The 17,915-nt window shown below is 37.3% G+C and overlaps 1 protein-coding gene and 1 pseudogene across 1 annotated transcript in view; one reads left to right on the top strand and one right to left on the bottom strand.

Moving 5' to 3' along the window:
- The window catches only part of CFAP77 (cilia and flagella associated protein 77), a 229,178-nt gene that overhangs the window by 55,597 nt on the left and 155,666 nt on the right, over positions 1-17,915 (bottom strand). Inside the window, exon 4 of the mRNA XM_007475199.3 lies at positions 15,518-15,623. Within this exon, the coding sequence (XP_007475261.1) occupies positions 15,518-15,623 (106 nt within the window). The remainder of the gene's footprint in view (positions 1-15,517; positions 15,624-17,915) is intronic.
- Positions 6,980-8,245, top strand: LOC130453775 (ADP/ATP translocase 3-like; annotated as a pseudogene).

Below are 17,915 nucleotides of genomic sequence, written 5' to 3'. Positions count from 1 at the left end.
TACACATTGCAGAACAGCTGTAAGCTTGCCTTGGGAGAGGGAATTTCTTCAGTATGATATGCCTATGCCAAAAAAATTGTAGGTCCAGACAAAAAAAAGTTTTGAATAAATATGCTTTATGTTCACATGTTTTTCAGGAGTTTATTGTTGTAGGTAATGAATGTCAACTAGGAGAGAGCTAAAAATGAACCGAATGTGGATGTTTCCATGGATTTATTCTAGGTTGAAGCAAACCTGAGATAAACTAATGTTAATGTACAGAAGCTCCCCAAAATTTATCTTGGTTCATATGAAAAGAAGAGGGTGTTGTAGGACTCTCACTGAGGAGCCTAGGAACATCACTTCTAAGTCATGTGTTACATAAAAAATGGAAGGATCATTATTATTCATTTGAACTAATTGGAGGGAAGATTAGTTTTAATTATTGAGAGGTCTGAATTTTTATTTTATTTTTTAGAATCACAAAATAAATTTATTATATAATAATCATTATTAAAATATTTTTTAAAACCAAGTTCATAGACTTTGGGTAACAAACCCCTAATCTACAGGAAAGCTGAATTATGGAATTTTAAAAGAAAGTAATGAGAGATAGCTAGGTAGCATACTGGATAGAGTGCTAGGCCTAGAGTCAGGAGGTCCCGAGTTCAAATTTGATCTCAAATATTTCCCAGCTACATGACCCTGGGCAAATCACTTAACCCAATGGCCTGGTCCTTGCCACTCTTCTGCCTTAGAATCAATAGTAAAACAGAAAGAGTTTAACAAAATAAAGAAAGAAATGCCATTTTATTACTTTCAGATATGTACAATAACTTTAGCTAGTAGCAACAACAAAGGACTAAGATCTTACTCAATCAGTCAGCAAGCATTTATTAAACACTCACTAAGTGCCAGGCACTGTGCTAAGTGCTGGAGATACAAAGAGTGGAGGAGAACAATCAAAGTAGGAACTACAGGGAGAATTTTGCAATGACTTCCACTGGATTCATGATGGGTTCTTTGCCCTAATATAGCCAACAAGTTGTTGTCTATGTTCAAAATTTAGGCTAGTCTCCTGCCTTAAAAAGAAGAGAAATATCTGAACAGCATTTTTCCAGGTTATCAGGGGACATGATATGAAATGTTCCTTTTAAAAATGGAAGGAGGGCTCCATTGGTAAATCAAGAAAATAAAAGGGATCCAAGAGCAGCTAGGTGGTATAGGAGATAGAGTACTGGGCCTAGAGTTAGGAAAACATCTTTCTGAATTCAAATCCAATCTCAGACACTTCCTAGTTAAGTGGCTCTAGGCAAGTCACTTAGTTCTATTTGCTTCAACTTCCTCATCTATAAAAATTACCTGAAGAAGGAAATGGGAAACCACTCCAATATTTCTGCCAAGAAAACCCCAAATGGAATCACAAAAAGTTGGACACAATTGAAACAAATGGACAACAAATGAGAGGAAAGTAGAGTCCTAACTGATATCAGGATGTTGGAGGAATTGTGACCCAGAACAGAAAAGGGGCAAAAGGGTCACTTAATTTGGAGCACAGAAATGAATATGAAACTCTTCCTGAATAGGAGCAAGTTGGACTTTCTAGGGAGAAAGCCCCTGTTTGTCCTTCAAGGAATGATTATGTGCATCCATCTCAAAAAGGAGATAATCTAGTAAGGCCCGGGTCCTCAACTGTTTTCAGCTCCCTTTTGTGTATTATTTTTCCCCTTTAGAATTTATCTTCTAATGAGGACAGGGAATGTCTTTCTTTTTGTTTGTATTTATATCTTTAGCATTTAGCACTGCCTGGCTTGTATATAGTCAGTTTGATGGATAGGTGATCATTGGTTGAAGACCCAATTCTCTTGCCTTTTGGAATATCATGTTCCAAGCCTTGTGGTACTTTAGTGTGGAAGCTGCCAGGTCTTGTGTGATCCTGATTGGTGCTCCTTGGTATCTGAATTGGCTCTTTTTTACTTCTTGTAGAATTTTCTCCTTAGCATGAAAGCTCTTGAATTTGGCAATTACATTCCTGGGAGTTGTCTTTTGAGGATTTAGTGTAGAGGGTGTTCGATGAACTCTTTCAATGTCTATTCCTCCCCCCCCCTTGTTCAAGAACATCAGGGCAGTTTTCTTGGATGATTTCTTGTAGTATCATGTCAAGATTTCTGTTTATTTTTGGCTTTTCAGGTAGACCAATGATTCTCAAATTGCCTCTCCTTGCTCTGTTTTCCTGATTTGTCATCTTCTCAGTGAGATATTTTATATTTTCTTCTATTTTGTCAGTCTTTTGACTTTGCTTTATTAATTCTTGCTGTTTTGAAAGATAATTGTCTTCTAGTTGCCTAATTCTGGTCTTTAAAGACTGGTTTTCCTTTTCAATTTGGTCTATCCAGCTTTTTGTGGCTTCCAGCTGTTTCTCCAATTGGGACTTCTTGTTCTTTAAACTGCTATTTTCTCTTTGAATTATTTCCCACTTTTCTTGCCAGAAAGCTTCCATCTTTTTGATAAGCTCCAATTTAAATTCTTTAAGAGCTTGTGGACAATTTTCCATTTTTTGGGAAGATTTTGGGTTTATTTGAATTTCCTCCTCTATATCCACAAAAATTTTTCAGGGTCAACTCCCTCTTCTTGTTTTTTCTTGGTGGAGGGAGGTTGTTGATCCTGGGCACAATTTGCCATAACTGTGGAGGTTTTTCCTTCCCTTTTTGGTCAGAAATCTGAGTGAGATGGGCAGGCTGTCTGTGTATGGAGTTAAGAACGTAGGATTTTGCCTGAGGCAAGCTCTCGAATCTCTACAGCTTCTGCTGTTTTCTGCCCTTCTCTGTGCTATCTTCTTGAGAGAGCCCACAGTCTGTGCTCTTCAGCCTGCTGGGGTTTCAGGTGTAGTTGCTCTCAGGGGTAGGTCTTTGGTGGTCTTAGTCAGCTCCCAAGGACCTAGAGGTGTCCCTTACTCACTCTAGAGGTGCCCATCACTCACTCGCTGATTCTGGCAAGCCCAAATCCCATGTACCTTCAATGCTGCACCCTACTATAGCGTCCATTCATTCTTATAAATTTGGGGGTGGGGGTTTTTTTTGGTCTTTTTAGGTAGTCTATATTGGTGGATGCTGAGGAGAGGACAAGTCTTCCATGTAGACTGCCACCATGTTTATCTGGAAGTTCCCACTGCCTGACTTGTAATAAAATTTTAATAATACTTGTCACCTTGCCTTGCTGTCATGGAGTGAAGTCTATGCATCCCTTCTTAAAATAATGGTTTTATTTTTTTTTCAAAATCATTTTCTTCCATCAGGATTAATAAGGACTAGGTAATCAGGATGGAGTGATTTGTCTGGTCCTCCTGACTCCAGACCTGGCACTCTATCTACTGTGTTACCTTGTGGCCCTAAAATAATGCATTTAAATAACTAAAGGAAATATTACATTTCAGTTGACCAATCAGTAAGTCAGCCCATAAAAATTTATTGAACTCCTACTATATGCTGGTACCTACTATGTGCTAAATAAAGTCCTGAAGATACCAAGAAGGGGGGGGGAATAGTTCTAGTTGCAAGGAGATCATAGGCTAATGAAGGAGACAACATGTAAGCAACTATGTACAAATAATATATATGGAATAAATTGTAGATAAACAATAGAGGGAAGACTATTGTTATTGTTATTTTAAATGATATTTTATTTTACTAATTACATGTAATAAGTTTTTCACATAAGTTTTCTAAAGTTCTAAGAGCCAAATTGTCTCCCTCCTCCTACCCAGAGATGGTAAGCAATTTTATCTGGGTTATACATGTATTATTGTTCAAAACCTATTTCTATATTATTCATTGTTATAAGAGAATACTCATATAAAATGAGCCCTTCAAAATAAAAACCCAAATAAACTAAAGTGAAAAATAGTATGGGAAGACACAAGTATTAAGAAAGATCAGGAAAGGCTTTTGAAGAAGATGAAATTTTAGCTGAAATTTAAAGGAAACTAAGGAAGCCAGGAGGCAGAAATAAAAAGGAAGAACATTCCAGGCATGGAGACTAGCCAGTAAAAATGCCCAGAATTTGGTGATGGATTGTCTTGGTTGAAGAACAATAATAAGGCCAGTCTCACTAGATTACAGAGTATATAAGGGAGAGTAAAGTATAAGAAGACTAGAAATAGAGAGGAGAGCCTGGTGGCAAAAGTTTCTGAATATCAAATAGAAGACTTCATATTTGATCCCAGAGGTGAGAGGGGACCACTAGAGTTTATTGAAAAGGGAGAAAGGGTAACATGGTAAGATCTGAGCATTAGGAAAATTAATTTGACAAATAGAGTGGAGAGACACTGAAGAGACAGGAAGATAGATCAGCAGGCTATTGTAAAATTCCAGGCATGAGATGATGAGGGTCTGCTCCAGGGTGGTGGCAGTGTCAGAAGAGAGAAGGTGACTTGTATAGCCATAATGATAAAAATCAACAGGACTTGGCAATAGTTTGGCTTTGGAGGTAAGAAAGAAAGAGGAATCAAGGCTATAAGTCTGGATGACTAAGATGGTGGTGGCCTCAATAAAAATGGGGAAGTTCAGAATTGGGGAGGGTTTGGGGGGAAAGAAAATGAATTCAGTTTCAGACATGTTGAGTTTAAGATGTCTATAGAACATTCAGTTCAAGATGTCTAATAAGTAGTTGAAAATGCAAGTCTGGAGGTCAAGAGAGAAGTTAGATCTGAGAATCATCAACCTAGAGATAATCATTGAAACCTTGTGAAATCATATAGGGGAAGAAGAGACGAGGGCCCAGGACAGAGTCCTGGGGGATACCTACCTTCAGCAGGAACAACCTGCATGAAAATCCAACAAAGGAAACTGAGAAGTCTGAAAGTTGGCAAAGGTGGTGTTTTCACTACCACTTCAGAAGAGAAAGGCAAACATAGGAAGTATCCAATTGGTTAAGAAGATGATGTCAGAGAAAAGAATTTGGATTTCAAGATAACAGTTAAAAATATGGGAATGAAGACTCTTGATCAGAGATGAAGTGCACTTTATAAGGAAGAGCTGGTAATCACATATTTGACTAGTTTTACAAATCTAATCAGGAGCTTTACATTAGAACAGAAAGAGCAGGGAGAAAATTGCCCATGACATCATCATGTCACATACCAAAGAAGGTAACTATAAGGTAGGAAGGAAAAGTGGCAGTAGAGATCCTCAGAAATTCAGCTCTGAAGATAAAAATCCAAGAAATGTGTCAATAACAAAATGCCTGGCATCAGATGTCCATGCATAAATAATTGTTCACAATGAGTTGCAAGTAAGGTAAATTAAAGAAACATGTAGTATTATGCCAAAATTATACAGGGGAAGTCAGCCCAGGAAGTATGAGATACTCTCAGGACTGAAATTCTAAAGATACAAATGAAAATAATTACAACGAAGAAGAAAGATGCTCATACAGAAACACAGGAAACTCATGGACCAGCTTGGATTAAAAAAAAAAACGTGCAAAAACTAGAAGGTAACAAATATGAATGGGCAAGAAGGTGGTAAAGTGGATAGAGCTTGGAAAATCTGAGTTGAAATCTGGCTTCAGACACTACTAGTCGAGTGACCCCAGACAAATCACTTAACCCTATTTGTCTCCATTTCATCTTTAAAGTGAGATGGAGAAGAAAATGGCACGCTTCTAGTATTTTTGCCAAGAAAACTCCAAATGGTATCACAAAGAGTTGGACATGAATGAAAAATAACTAACAAGAACAAAGGGGAATTACAGAGTAATCCTGCAAGAATAGTATGGGAATGAGCTGGACCTGGCAAGGAGGGCAAAGATCAACAAAACTTATTTTCAAATTATTCTAGGGAAAGGAAAAGTCTGTAAGAAGGAAGAGTATTAAAGTCTGGGATACATGGGATGACAAAACTGCTTCTGGTTGGGGTTTTTTCCCCTGCCAAGGAGAATTATCTGACTTAGAAAGGTCAGAAAAACAACAAAAAACTAATCAGAAATTTGTTTTCCAAGATAAGGAATAGGATAGTAAGAAAATCACTGGCTGCCCTTGGTAAATTCCCTAGGCCCAGACAAATTCCATTCTAGGGTAATAAAAAAACCCAGTGGATATGATTACTGAGTGCAGTGATTTGAAAGAGCATGGGAATTACGACAAATGCCTCAGAACTGGGAAAAAAGCTCATGTTCCATTTTTTTTTTAAGGGCAGGAGTGAGATGAGAACATAGTTTGCAAACTATGGACCAGAGTTCTTAACTTTGATTTCCAACAACATATTATTAAAAAGATGGTTCAGTGACAGCCAGAAAGGAAAGTAGCAATTATTTCAAGTTGTGTGTGCCAAGCTAATCTCATTTCCTTTTTTGATAGGGTTACTGAAGTAACAAAGCAGGGGAATTCTGCCTAGTTTACATGACTTCTTTTAGCAAAAAGTTTTGTCAAGTCTCATATTCTTGTGGGCAAGAAAGACTTGGCTTATACAATGGTAGCATTAGGTAGTTTAAAGACCAGAAGATTCAAAGAATACTCTTTTCTGATTCAATGTCAGTTTGATGGCATGAAAGCTAAGGTCTTCATGGAATGTTCCAGGAATCTGTGGTTGGTCCTGTGTTACCTTACAAGTTTATTAATAATGACTTTGGATAGAGGGATAGGTCGCATGTTTAATCAGATTTGAAGACAACACAGTGCCAGAAAGAATAACTAAGACAATGGACAAAATCAGGATCCAAAAAAAAGATCCTGAGCCTAGAATGAGGAATCAAATCTGGTAAGATAATATTTCATAGGGACAAATATAAAATCTTACTCTTGGGTTCAAGAGATCACAAATACAATATGGGGGCATTTAATGATGTCCATAGCAGTTTGTTTGAAAAAAGCTAGAGATTTTAGTGAGCCGTCAGGTCAATATGAGATCTTAGGTTACATTGAGAGAAGTACAGTGGTCTTTTAGTTTGAGCTGTAACAAGAGGATGTGCAGGCAGCAATGTATTCCCTAGCTTTAGCCCTCTCATGCCAGCTCTCTGCCCTCCTGCTCCACCACTGGCATCATCTGTAACCATCACAGAACAGGTTATCTCCTTCACCAAGGACTTCCTGACTGGTAGCACTGCCTCTGCTATATCCAAGAACACAGTGGCTCCCACCAAGAGTGTCAAATCATTCCTGCAGGTGCAGCATGCAAATAAATAAATTGCTTCTGATAAGCAGTATAAGGACACGGTGAATTGTATAGCCTTAATTCCAAAAGAACAAGGGATGCTTTCCTTTGGTGAGGTAACCCAGCAAATACTAGATATTGCCCTACCCAGGTTCTTCACTTTACCTTTAAAGATAAGTAAGCAGCTGGCCTCACAAATCCTGGGCAAGTCACTTAGCCCCCATTGCCTACCCCTTACCACTCTTCTGCCTTAGAACCAACACAGTACTGATTCTAAAATGGAAGGTGAGGGTTTTTTTTAAGTATAAATAAGGAGGGGGGCAACTAGATGGCTCAGTGGATTAAGATATAGGCATAGAGATGGGAGGTCCTGGGTTCAAATTTGGACTCAGACATTTCCTAGCTGTGTGGCTCTGGGCAAGTAAGTAACTTAAACTCCATAACCTAGCCCTTACCTCTCTTTTGTCTTGGAGCCAATCATAGTATTGATTCTAAGATGGAAAATAAGAATTTTTTTAAAAGGATAAATAAGCAGGTGATTTTTGAAGGAGTGGCCAAGCACATAGTTTTGGAAATATTTTGCTGGTAATCATGTTTCTGATGTTGCAGCTGGAATTACTTCTCTCTGCTTTGCCTACCCCTTGGATTTTTTGAGAACTTGCTCAGTAACTAATGTTGAAGAGTCTGGCATGGAGAGAGAGTTCAAAGGCCTGGGAGACTGCCTTATGGAAATCATCAAGTACGACGAACTTTGTGGCTTATATCAAAGCCTCCGTGTAAGAGAAACCTACTTTGGAATCTATGATAAAGCAAAAGGTTTGCTCTCAGAACCCAAGAACTCTCATATGGTAAGCTCGATGACCGCACAAACAGTAACTGCTGTGGTGGGCATGGTCTCCTGTTTCCTTTGATACCAGAAGGTAGTAAATGATGATGCCATCTAGGTGTGAAGATACTGATAGCAGGTACAATGAGATAACGGACTACTGGAAGAAGATTGCCAAAAACAAGAGTAGTACAGTTTTCTTTCTTCAAGGGTACTTGGTCCAGGCTACTTAAGACACATAGGCAGAGTTTTCATGCTTGTCCAGTACGATAAATTGAAGAGGGTAATTTAAATATATCCCGACTAAAAATGGAAATAGTGAATACAGAGCATGTAGAATATGTAACCAAACCCAGCATTTTGGATGACTGCCCTTCAAGAGAAATTCCTGTTGTCTTTTTATCCAAGCCATATCATGGATGTAGAGGAACTAGGAAAAATTCTTGGGAAAAAACAAAAAGACCCATTTATTGTGATCTGTTAGACACACAATGGAAATGATGGTTTGATATATTGATTCCATTGGCTTTAGGAAGTAACAGTTACCATGGATCAAAGGAAACAGATCAACTTAGGCCATCTGGTTTAAATATTAGTCAGTAAACTATAAATTTGGTTTAAGTTTGTTTTTTTTTAAATCATGCCTCCTATTTGGACGTAAGCACTATAATATACTATTTTGCACAGCTGAATATTTGGCAGTTATGTTGATGTATGTTGGGCATTCTGCTATAAAACAGTAAGTACACAGGATACTCTAAGATTCCTGATATAATAATGGGTTTTATCCAACATAGTTTGATTGTGGGGGGTTTGGGGGTTCATGTGTGTAATAAAGGTACAGAATTTATATTAATCACAATAATAAAAAGTGGGTGCTGCATTTGGTATGTACAGAGAATATAAGTTAAGATTTATTGAAAATAAATTGTATGACCTGCCTGAAGTCCTACATACAAAGAAGCAATGTAAGTAAAGAATTTTCGCTTCCTACCTCTCCTAGTACAACTGAGCTATACGGATTCTTTTATGCTACAATTCAAAAATGCATTCCAAACAGTACCTTTTATAGACAAGACAACAAGGATCAGAACCATGAAATTATTCATCTATGGTTACATGGCAATAAATAACAGAGTCAGAACTGCAGAAGATTTCAATCCTGCCATGAATATGAGTAAAGACTGTAACACATAGAGTATTATGTAACAAATAGTTACATTCCTGCAATGGGACTATATACAAAATGAAAATTATTTAGTGACTTATAGTGGGAAAATAGTGGACAGGTAGGTGGTACAGTGGATAGTGTGCCAAGCCTGAAGTCAGAAAGATTCATCTTCCTGAGTTCAAATATGACCTCAGACACTTTTTAGCTATGTGACCCTAGGCAAGTTACTTACCTATTTGCCTCAGTTTCCTGAGTTTATTTCTGGGGACAACATTTTTAGAAAATGATATTGACAAACTAAAGAGTGTCCAGAGAAGGACAACGAGGATGTTGAAAGACTTCAAGATCATGGCATGTGAGAATTAGTTGATAGAACCAAGAATATGTTGTCTGGAGAAGAGAAGTTTTAGGGAAAATAAAATCAAAAAGAAAATATTTTTGTTTCATCATTTTTTCAGTTATCAACTCTTCATGACTCCATCTGTGGTTTTCTTGGCAAAGATATTAGAGGTTTGCCATTTTCTTCTGTAACTCATTTTACAACTGAGGAAATGGAGGCAAAAAGAGTAAAACCCAGGGTCACACAGTATCTGAGGCAGTATTTAAAACTCAGGAAGATGAATTCTCCTGTCTCTAGGGATAGCATTCTACTCACTGTACCACCTAGCTGCCCCAAAAGGACAAGGTAGCTCTCTTCAAATATGCAAAAGTCTCTTGCAAAACAGGAATTAGACTTGTACGACTTTGTCCTGGAAGGAAAGAAGGAATAATGTGTGGGAGTTAACAGAAAGACAAATTTAGTTTTGATTTAAGAAAAAATTTCCTAACAATTAGAGTGATCGCAAAATTAAGTGGGTTGCTTCTAATGGAAGTGGGTTTCTTCCCTCGAAAGGAGAGGTTTCTTCCCTCCTTTAGGGAAAGTGGAACTAAGATGGCAAAGAAGGTACACAGATCCACCTAATCTCTACCAAATTACCCCCCCACCCCCAAAACATAATATAATGTCTCAAAATAAATTCTGGAGCAATATAACCTACAAAAAGATAGGGTGAAATAAATTTTCAGTCCAAATCAACTTAGAAGAATGGCATGGAGATCTAGTGCATGGAGTGGAAATAGAACACAAAGCAAAAAACCAAAGCAGATTGACCCAACATGTGGCAACAGGCCTTGGGTGCAGCTGAATCAGGAGCAAAGGCTTACAGAGCTCTTAGCCATATGCAGTAAGGGAATGTCAAACAACTGCTCAGAAAGAGATTGTAACCCTTTCTTGGCTCTGGGCACAAGATGCTTGCTCATTGCCCAGACACAGAACCAGGTTGCATTCCAGAGGCACAGTCTCAGGGTGAGGAGGAACACTAGTATACACCTGTACTTTGTGGCTGCAGAGGAGCAGGAGACCCTGGTCAGAGTTCCAAGGTAGAAAAGAATACTCATGGTTACTCACAGACTAGAGCACAGGTCAGGGGAGTATTAAACACACTTCTTCAATCATACGACCTTGGAAGAACTAAAAACTTATAGATTCCCAGAGCTAGCTCTAGAAGTAGCTGCAGAAATAATCTGAAGCCTAGAGCAGCACTCCCTTTACCATATGTACAAAGCCTACCTTTTAACAGTTTTTTTAATTAAAAGGAAAAAGGCTGGAAAATGGACAAGTAATAAAGAAACTCAACATAAAAAGTTATTTTGATGCCAGGGAAGACAAAAACACAAACTCAGAAGACAACAAAGTCAATACTTCTGCATCCAAAGCCTAGTTTTTTAGCCCAAAAAGAATTAATGAAGGAGCTCAAAAAGATTGTGAAAATAAAATTTAAAAGGTAGAAGAAAAATTGGGAAGAGAAATGAGAGTAATATTGGGAAATCATGGGGTGGGGAGGAGTCAACAGCTTGGTAAAGGAGGCACAAAAAATCATGAAAAAATTAAGACCTTAACAAACAAAACAGGACAGCTGGTAAAAGGTACAAAAATCCAATGAAGAGAAGAACTTCTTAAAAAGCAGAATTGGCCATATGGAAAAAGAGTTATAAAAATTTACTGAGGAAAAAAAGCTCTTTAAAAAGTACAATTGACAAATGGAAAAAGAGTTAACAAAAGTTCAATCAAGAAAATCAAGCCTTAAAGATTAGAATCGGGCAAGTGGAAGATAATAACTCCATGAAACAATAAAACAGAGTCAAAAGAATGAAAAAATAGTAGAAAGTGTGAAATATTTCATTGAAAAAGCAATTAACCTGAAAAATAAATCCAGGAGTGATTATCTAAGAATTATTAGACTACCTGAAAGCCATGATCAAAAAATGAACTTAGACATCATCTTTCAAGAAATTGTCAAGGAAAACTGCCATGATATTCTAGAACCAGAGGACAAAAGAGAAATTGAAAGAATGTACCAATCACTTCCTGAAAGGGATTGCAAAAAGATAACTCCTAGCAATATTATAGCCAAATTCCAGAACTCCCAGGTAAAGGAGAAAATATTACAAGTAGCCAAAAAGAAACAATTCAAATATCATGGAGCCATAGTCACAATAATACTAGCAGCTTCTACATTAAAGGATCATAGGACCTAGAATAGGATATTCCAGAGGGCAAAGGAGGTAGGACTTCAACCAAGAATCACTTACCCAGAAAAAACTAAATATAATCCTTCAGGGGGGAAATGGATATTCAATGAAATAAGAGTACTTTCAAACATTTCTGATGAAAAGAACAAAGTTGAATGGAAAATTTGACTCTCAAATATAAGATCCAATAGAAGCATAAAAAGGTAAATAAGAAAGAGAACTCAAAAGACATTCAACAAGGTTAAACTGTTTACATGCCTACATGGGGAGAAGATTCTTGTAACTCCGAAGAACTTTATCATTATTATGGCAATTAAGAGGAATGTGCACATACAGAGGGTAAATGTATGAGTTGAATATAACAAGATGATATTAAAAAAATAAAATTAAGGCATGAGAATGATGAATGTATTGGGAGGAGAGAGAAGGAAAAAATAGAATGGGTTAAATTATCTCACATAAAAGAAGCATGAAAGAACTTTTACAGGGGGTAAGATGGGGGAGGTGAGGAGGGGAGCACATGAACCTTACTATAATTGGAATTGGCTCAGTGAGGGAAGAACAACAACTGTCAATTGGGTATAGAATTCTATCTTACCCTATAGGAAAGTAGGAAAGGAATGGGATAAGAGAAGGGGGCTAGAAAAGAGGGCAAATTTGGGGAGGTGGTGATCAGAAACTAAACAGGAGAAAATAGGATGGAGAGTAATACATAGTAATCATAATGGTAAAATTTTTTTTATAAATATCTCTAATGTAGGTCTCATTTCTTAAATATATAGAGAAATGAGTGGAATGTGTAAGAATACAAATCATTCCCCAATTGATAAATGGTTAAAGGATATGAATAGACAATTCTCAGACAAAGTAATTAAAGCTTTCCATAGTCAAGCAAAAAAAATGTCCTGTCACTGTTAATTAGAGAAATACAAATTAAAACAACTCTAAGGTACCATCCCACACTTAACAGATTGGCTATTATGACAGAAAAGGAAAATGACAAAACTTAGAGGGGATGTGGGAAAATTGAAATACTAATGTATTCTTGGGGGAGTTGTAAACAGATTCAACCATTCTGGAGACCATTTTGGAGCTATTCCCAAAAAGCTATAAAACAGTACATACCTTTTGACCCTGCAATATCATTACTAGGTTTGTTTCCCCAAGAGAAGAAAACCAAAAAGGAGAAGGATCTAAATGTACAAAAATATTTCAAGCAGCTCTTTTTGAGGTGGGCAAAGAATTGGAAAGTGAGGGGATACCTATCAATTGAGGAATGGCTGAGTAAGTTATAGTATATGATTGTAATGGAATACTATTATGCTATAAGAAATGACAAATAGGAACTGGAAAGACTTGGATGAATTGAAGCAGAGTGAAATAAGCAGAACCAGGAGGATATTGTAAATAATGACAGGAATGCTGTACAAGAAACAACTGTGAATGACTTGGCTGTTCTCAACTATACAATGATCCAAAACAATCCCAAAGATCTCATGATTAAAAAAAAAATGTCATCTGCTTCCAGAGAAGGAACTGGTGGAGTCTGAATAGACCAAAGCAAATTTTTTTCATTTTCCTTCTTATTATTTTGTTCAAGATTCCTTTCACAAAAAGATTAATATGGAAAAATGTTTTATGTGATTGCATATAGAAAATCTATGAGATTGCTTGCCATCTTGGGTTATGGGGGTAGGGAAGAAGAGAATTTAAAACTCAGAACTCTTTTTTTAAATGTTAGAAATTGTTCTTACATGTAATTTGGAGGGAAACAATTTTTTAAAATTCTTCAAACAAAAGCTGTATACTACTTGGGTATTCAATAAAAGAGACTCATGTTTAGATGGAACTAGACAGCCTCTGAGATCCTTCTCAACTATAAGATTCAGAGATTCTGTGAACCCAGTGCTAACTAAATCTTTTCTGGTAGATTGAGATGATAAGCAGATTTGAAACCATGTCATCTGAGGAATTATGGACATTTAGCCTAGAGAAAAGAAGACTGGGGAATAGAGGGAAGGCATTGCCTTCAATTGTTTGAAGAGTTTTCACATGAAAGATAGTTGAAGCTTATTCTGCTTGACCACATGAGGCAGAAGTAGTACTTATCAACAAAAATAATAGCTAGATAAATATCAGCTATGTATAAAGAGAATATTATTTAAAGATTAGAATTGTTAAAAAAAAATTCACTAGCCAGTCTTGAAGATGGGAGGTCCTTCATTCAAATCTAGCCTCAGACACTTTCTAGCTAAGTGATTCTGGGCAAGTCATTTAACCCCAATTGCCTTGCCTTAATCTTTTCTGCCTTGGAACTGATACTTAATGTCAATTCCAAGAGAGAAGGTAAGGTTTTGGTGTGTTTTTTTAATGATTCTCAGAAGAAGGTTCATGTCTCTTGACATATTTAATTGGTGGTAAAATAACCCATTTGTTGAGATTATCTGAGAGGGACTCATTTTCAGGTAGCAATTGGACTAGATGAATTCCAAGGTCTTTTCCCAATTCTGAGGTATCACAATTCTATGAAAAAAGCTCTCTCTCTCTTCTGATAGAATTTGAAACCTTGTTTTGTTTTGTCATTATACCCACACCAAATAACACACGATAAATGCTTTTTGATTTGAACTGAAATTTTCTCCTTCCTTGAATGTCTCACCATATTCTATTTGTACCTTCTCAAGGCACTGGTTGTGTATTTTAAATTTTGTTATAATTGTTTAGGAATTTGTCTTATTCGCCACTTATAGGCTATAAGCTTCAGCAGGACTGAACTATGTCTTGTTTCACCTTTGTGTTCCTAGGGCCTAGGACAAAGCATAGTATATAGTGAGTTCTTAATAAACATTTGATAAAATGAATGGATTCTAGCAGTTCATTTCTATAATGAACAGATAAGAATGAGTTATCTGCAGCATCCTATTTACAACACATATTGAATGTTGTTCCATAGAGACCTTAATATGATTTGTTCTCTTTAATAGGTTGAACAGTCCTCGGATAATTTAATTTTCTTAATTTACTTCATAAATACTTCCTCAGAAAGTACAAAAGTGGGGCAGCTAAGGAGCAAATTGGATCAAGTTCTAGGCCTGGAGTGAAGAGGCCCTGGGTTCAAATCTGACCTTAGACAGTCCCTAGTTGTGTAATCCCAGGCTAGTCATTTAACCCCATTTGCCTATATGTACATATGTGCATATGTGTATAGGCATACACATATATACATATATATCTATATTATGAGAGAGAGAACTGAAGGAAGTAAGAGAAGGAGGAAGAGAAGGAAGGAAGGAAGGAAGGAAGGAAGGAAGGAAGGAAGGAAGGAAGGAAGGAAGGAAGGAAGGAAGGAAGGAATCTTTACCCTAATTTTTGTGTCCCCAGTCTGGGACAGTAGGAGACACTTAACAAATGTTTGCTGACTGATATTGTATTTTAACTGAGTGTAGAAGTTGGGTATAAAAAGCTGAAATAAGACTTAAATAATGCCCTTAAAGGTCTTAAAAATAAGTCAGGAGGAAAAGGCATTCATAAATAATTATAATACAAAGCATATTATGATACTACATGGAATAGGACTTGGAACTGGAAGGAAAATTATAACATTACAAAAGATTCGTTTTTGGAGTATTAGGTCATCAAAGAAATAGAGAAGATGAACCTTCCCCCAACAAAAACAAGTATCATAAGGACTTGAAGAGCATCTTGTCTTCTCTTGAATAACAGTGTCATGGACAGCCTAGTATGAACAACAAAAACAATAACAATATATGACAGCATAAATTCCCCCAGAATTTTGGATTCAAAGGTGATTTCCAGATTTACCTTGTGTTTTTTCTCCATTTTAATGGCTTTTTGAGCTGCTTTTTGTTCCTGTACCCATAGCTGCTGGTACTTGTGCTGCATCAGATCAAAGAAGGGTGTGGAAGGCCTAGAACAAAGAGCCCAAACATGGTTTAGGAGAAAAAATGCTAACCAATGAGTTTTTCTGCCTCACCTCTGTTTATATGATGACTAACCATTTTCTTATAAATGCCTGGGAGCTAAGAAACCACACAGGCAGGACAGCCTTACTGCAAGGCATCTAGTAACTGCTGGTCATACCCATTCCCATGATCTCCTTCAATGCTATTGCTGTTCAGTCATTCAGTCATATCCTATTCTTCATGACGCCATGGACCATAGCTATCTAGGCAGTTTTTTTGGCAAGGACATTGGAGTACTTTGTCATTTCCTTTTCCAATGGATCTAGTAGACCAATGCTATGAAATCCTTCAATTGGACCTTTGTTAGTCATAGAAAAATTGCATCTCAAATGCCAGCACCCCCTTCCATGAGACTCCTAACTTCTGCACACTAGGTAATGTTGGAATGCCACCACAGAATAGGGGAGCCTCTGGCTTGTTATTGCTGATGTGCCTTTAGAGTTGAAAGGGAGAAAATAAACATTTCAATTAAGATCAATCAACTGTCCAAATAAATCTGGTTCATGGAGTGCTTAGGATCATCTGGTCATTCAAACTGCCTGAAAAAGCCCCTAGAATATTTTGGAGGGTCAGTTTATAGATGGTCTCTTGGTGGCCAACAATGCATGGAATTATAGACCTAGATCTGTAAGGAATATCAAGGGATTATCTAGTTTAACCTCATTCCTTTTGCAGATGAGGAAATGGAGATATAGTAACTTAGCCAAGTCCACACAGTAAGCCTCAGAGACTGGATTTAAGGGGAGGGCCTCCAACTCCAGGAGTAGTTTCTTTCCTTTGAACTATACTACCTGCCAACAAAAAGAATTCTTAATAGCAAAGAAATGGGCAAAAGGGATGGATGTTTTTGACTTGATGAAATTGCAGGCTCACCAGACATCTAACTACAACTGGTATTGGAGAGTGTATAGCCAAAGAAGACTGCTTTTGATAAGGACAGCATAGTATACCAGAAAGGATATTAGAATAAGGTTTGTGATACCTGACTTCTAGTTTCAGTTCTGCCATGAACTAGTAGTGGGACTCTAGGTAAGTCATTTAAACTTACTGTGTTTCATTTTATTCATCTACAAAAGAAGGATAATAATTTCTTCCCTGTTTCTCAAAGGACATACTCTAGGTAAAATTGTTTTGAATAATCACAGAGCACAACACAAATGTACCACCAATGATATAGATAGATGGGGAAGCACAAGATCAGATGAACCCCTAGGAGGCCTTTAGAAATGTAGCTAGTGGCTCTGTGGAGCAGCCCACCCATCCTGAAGTAGAAAGCAATAGAAATATGTTATTAAACTCCTTGGCCCAGCCTTCTACCTAGTTATATCATTTGGAGACTCTCTGGCTTGTTTCCTACCAACACCATCCAGTTGCCTGGTATCATGGTCATTTTCCCTGAATTTCAGATAGAGGCTACCTCAATTCCCGGGAAGAATATTAGGAGCAGAGTAGTTAGCTGCACCCCCTCTTACATGCTCATCTAGCTCTTGGTCAGTCCCTAGGACTACAAATTTAAATCCTAGATTTCCAAACCAAACTTTATGAAAGGATCCTCCTTGTGTCTCACCTCCCACCCCCAGAAAGTCATTCTTCAGAACCCCAACAATCTCCTTTTTTTGTGAATGTCTAATCTCTAGGTAGGTTATTTTTCAGACAGTATCTGGCAATCTGATCTCATCCTTAAAACCTGCTATTGAAGAAAGTCAAGTAGTGATTCGCCTCCTTCTAATCTCCATCTCCATCCCTCTGACTATATCCTCTTATTTTGATGTTGAATGGTCTCAGATATCTCCTCAGTCTCTATGAGTGAAGATTAGATAAGTTAGAATGTTGGGACAAATATAATGAGACAAAACACGGGGACAAATGGAGGTGCAGTGAATAGAGTGCCTGGCCTGGTGTCAGGAAGACTTGAGTTCAAATCCAGCCTCTAACACTTACTAGCTCTGTGGACTCATGTAAGTCATTGTTTGCCTCAGTTTCCTCATCTGTAAATGAGCTGGAGAAGGAAATGGTAAACCACTCCAGTATCTTTGCCAAGAAAAACCTAAATGGCATCATGAAGAGTCAAACACACTTGAAACAATTGAACAACAGGAAAGAGATAAATACTAAGTTCCCACTTAGTGGGTTCAAAAGATCAACCTCACAAATGCAGAATAAGGGAAAGATCTAATGATATCCACAGCAATTTGTCTGAAAAAAAAGGCAATTTTAGTGGACTGTAAATTCATTAA

This window comes from Monodelphis domestica, chromosome 1, assembly GCF_027887165.1.
Source record: "Monodelphis domestica isolate mMonDom1 chromosome 1, mMonDom1.pri, whole genome shotgun sequence".
NCBI lineage: Eukaryota > Metazoa > Chordata > Mammalia > Didelphimorphia > Didelphidae > Monodelphis > Monodelphis domestica.
Note: the sequence above shows the minus strand (reverse complement) of the source record. Positions and strands in the feature narration are given on the sequence as shown.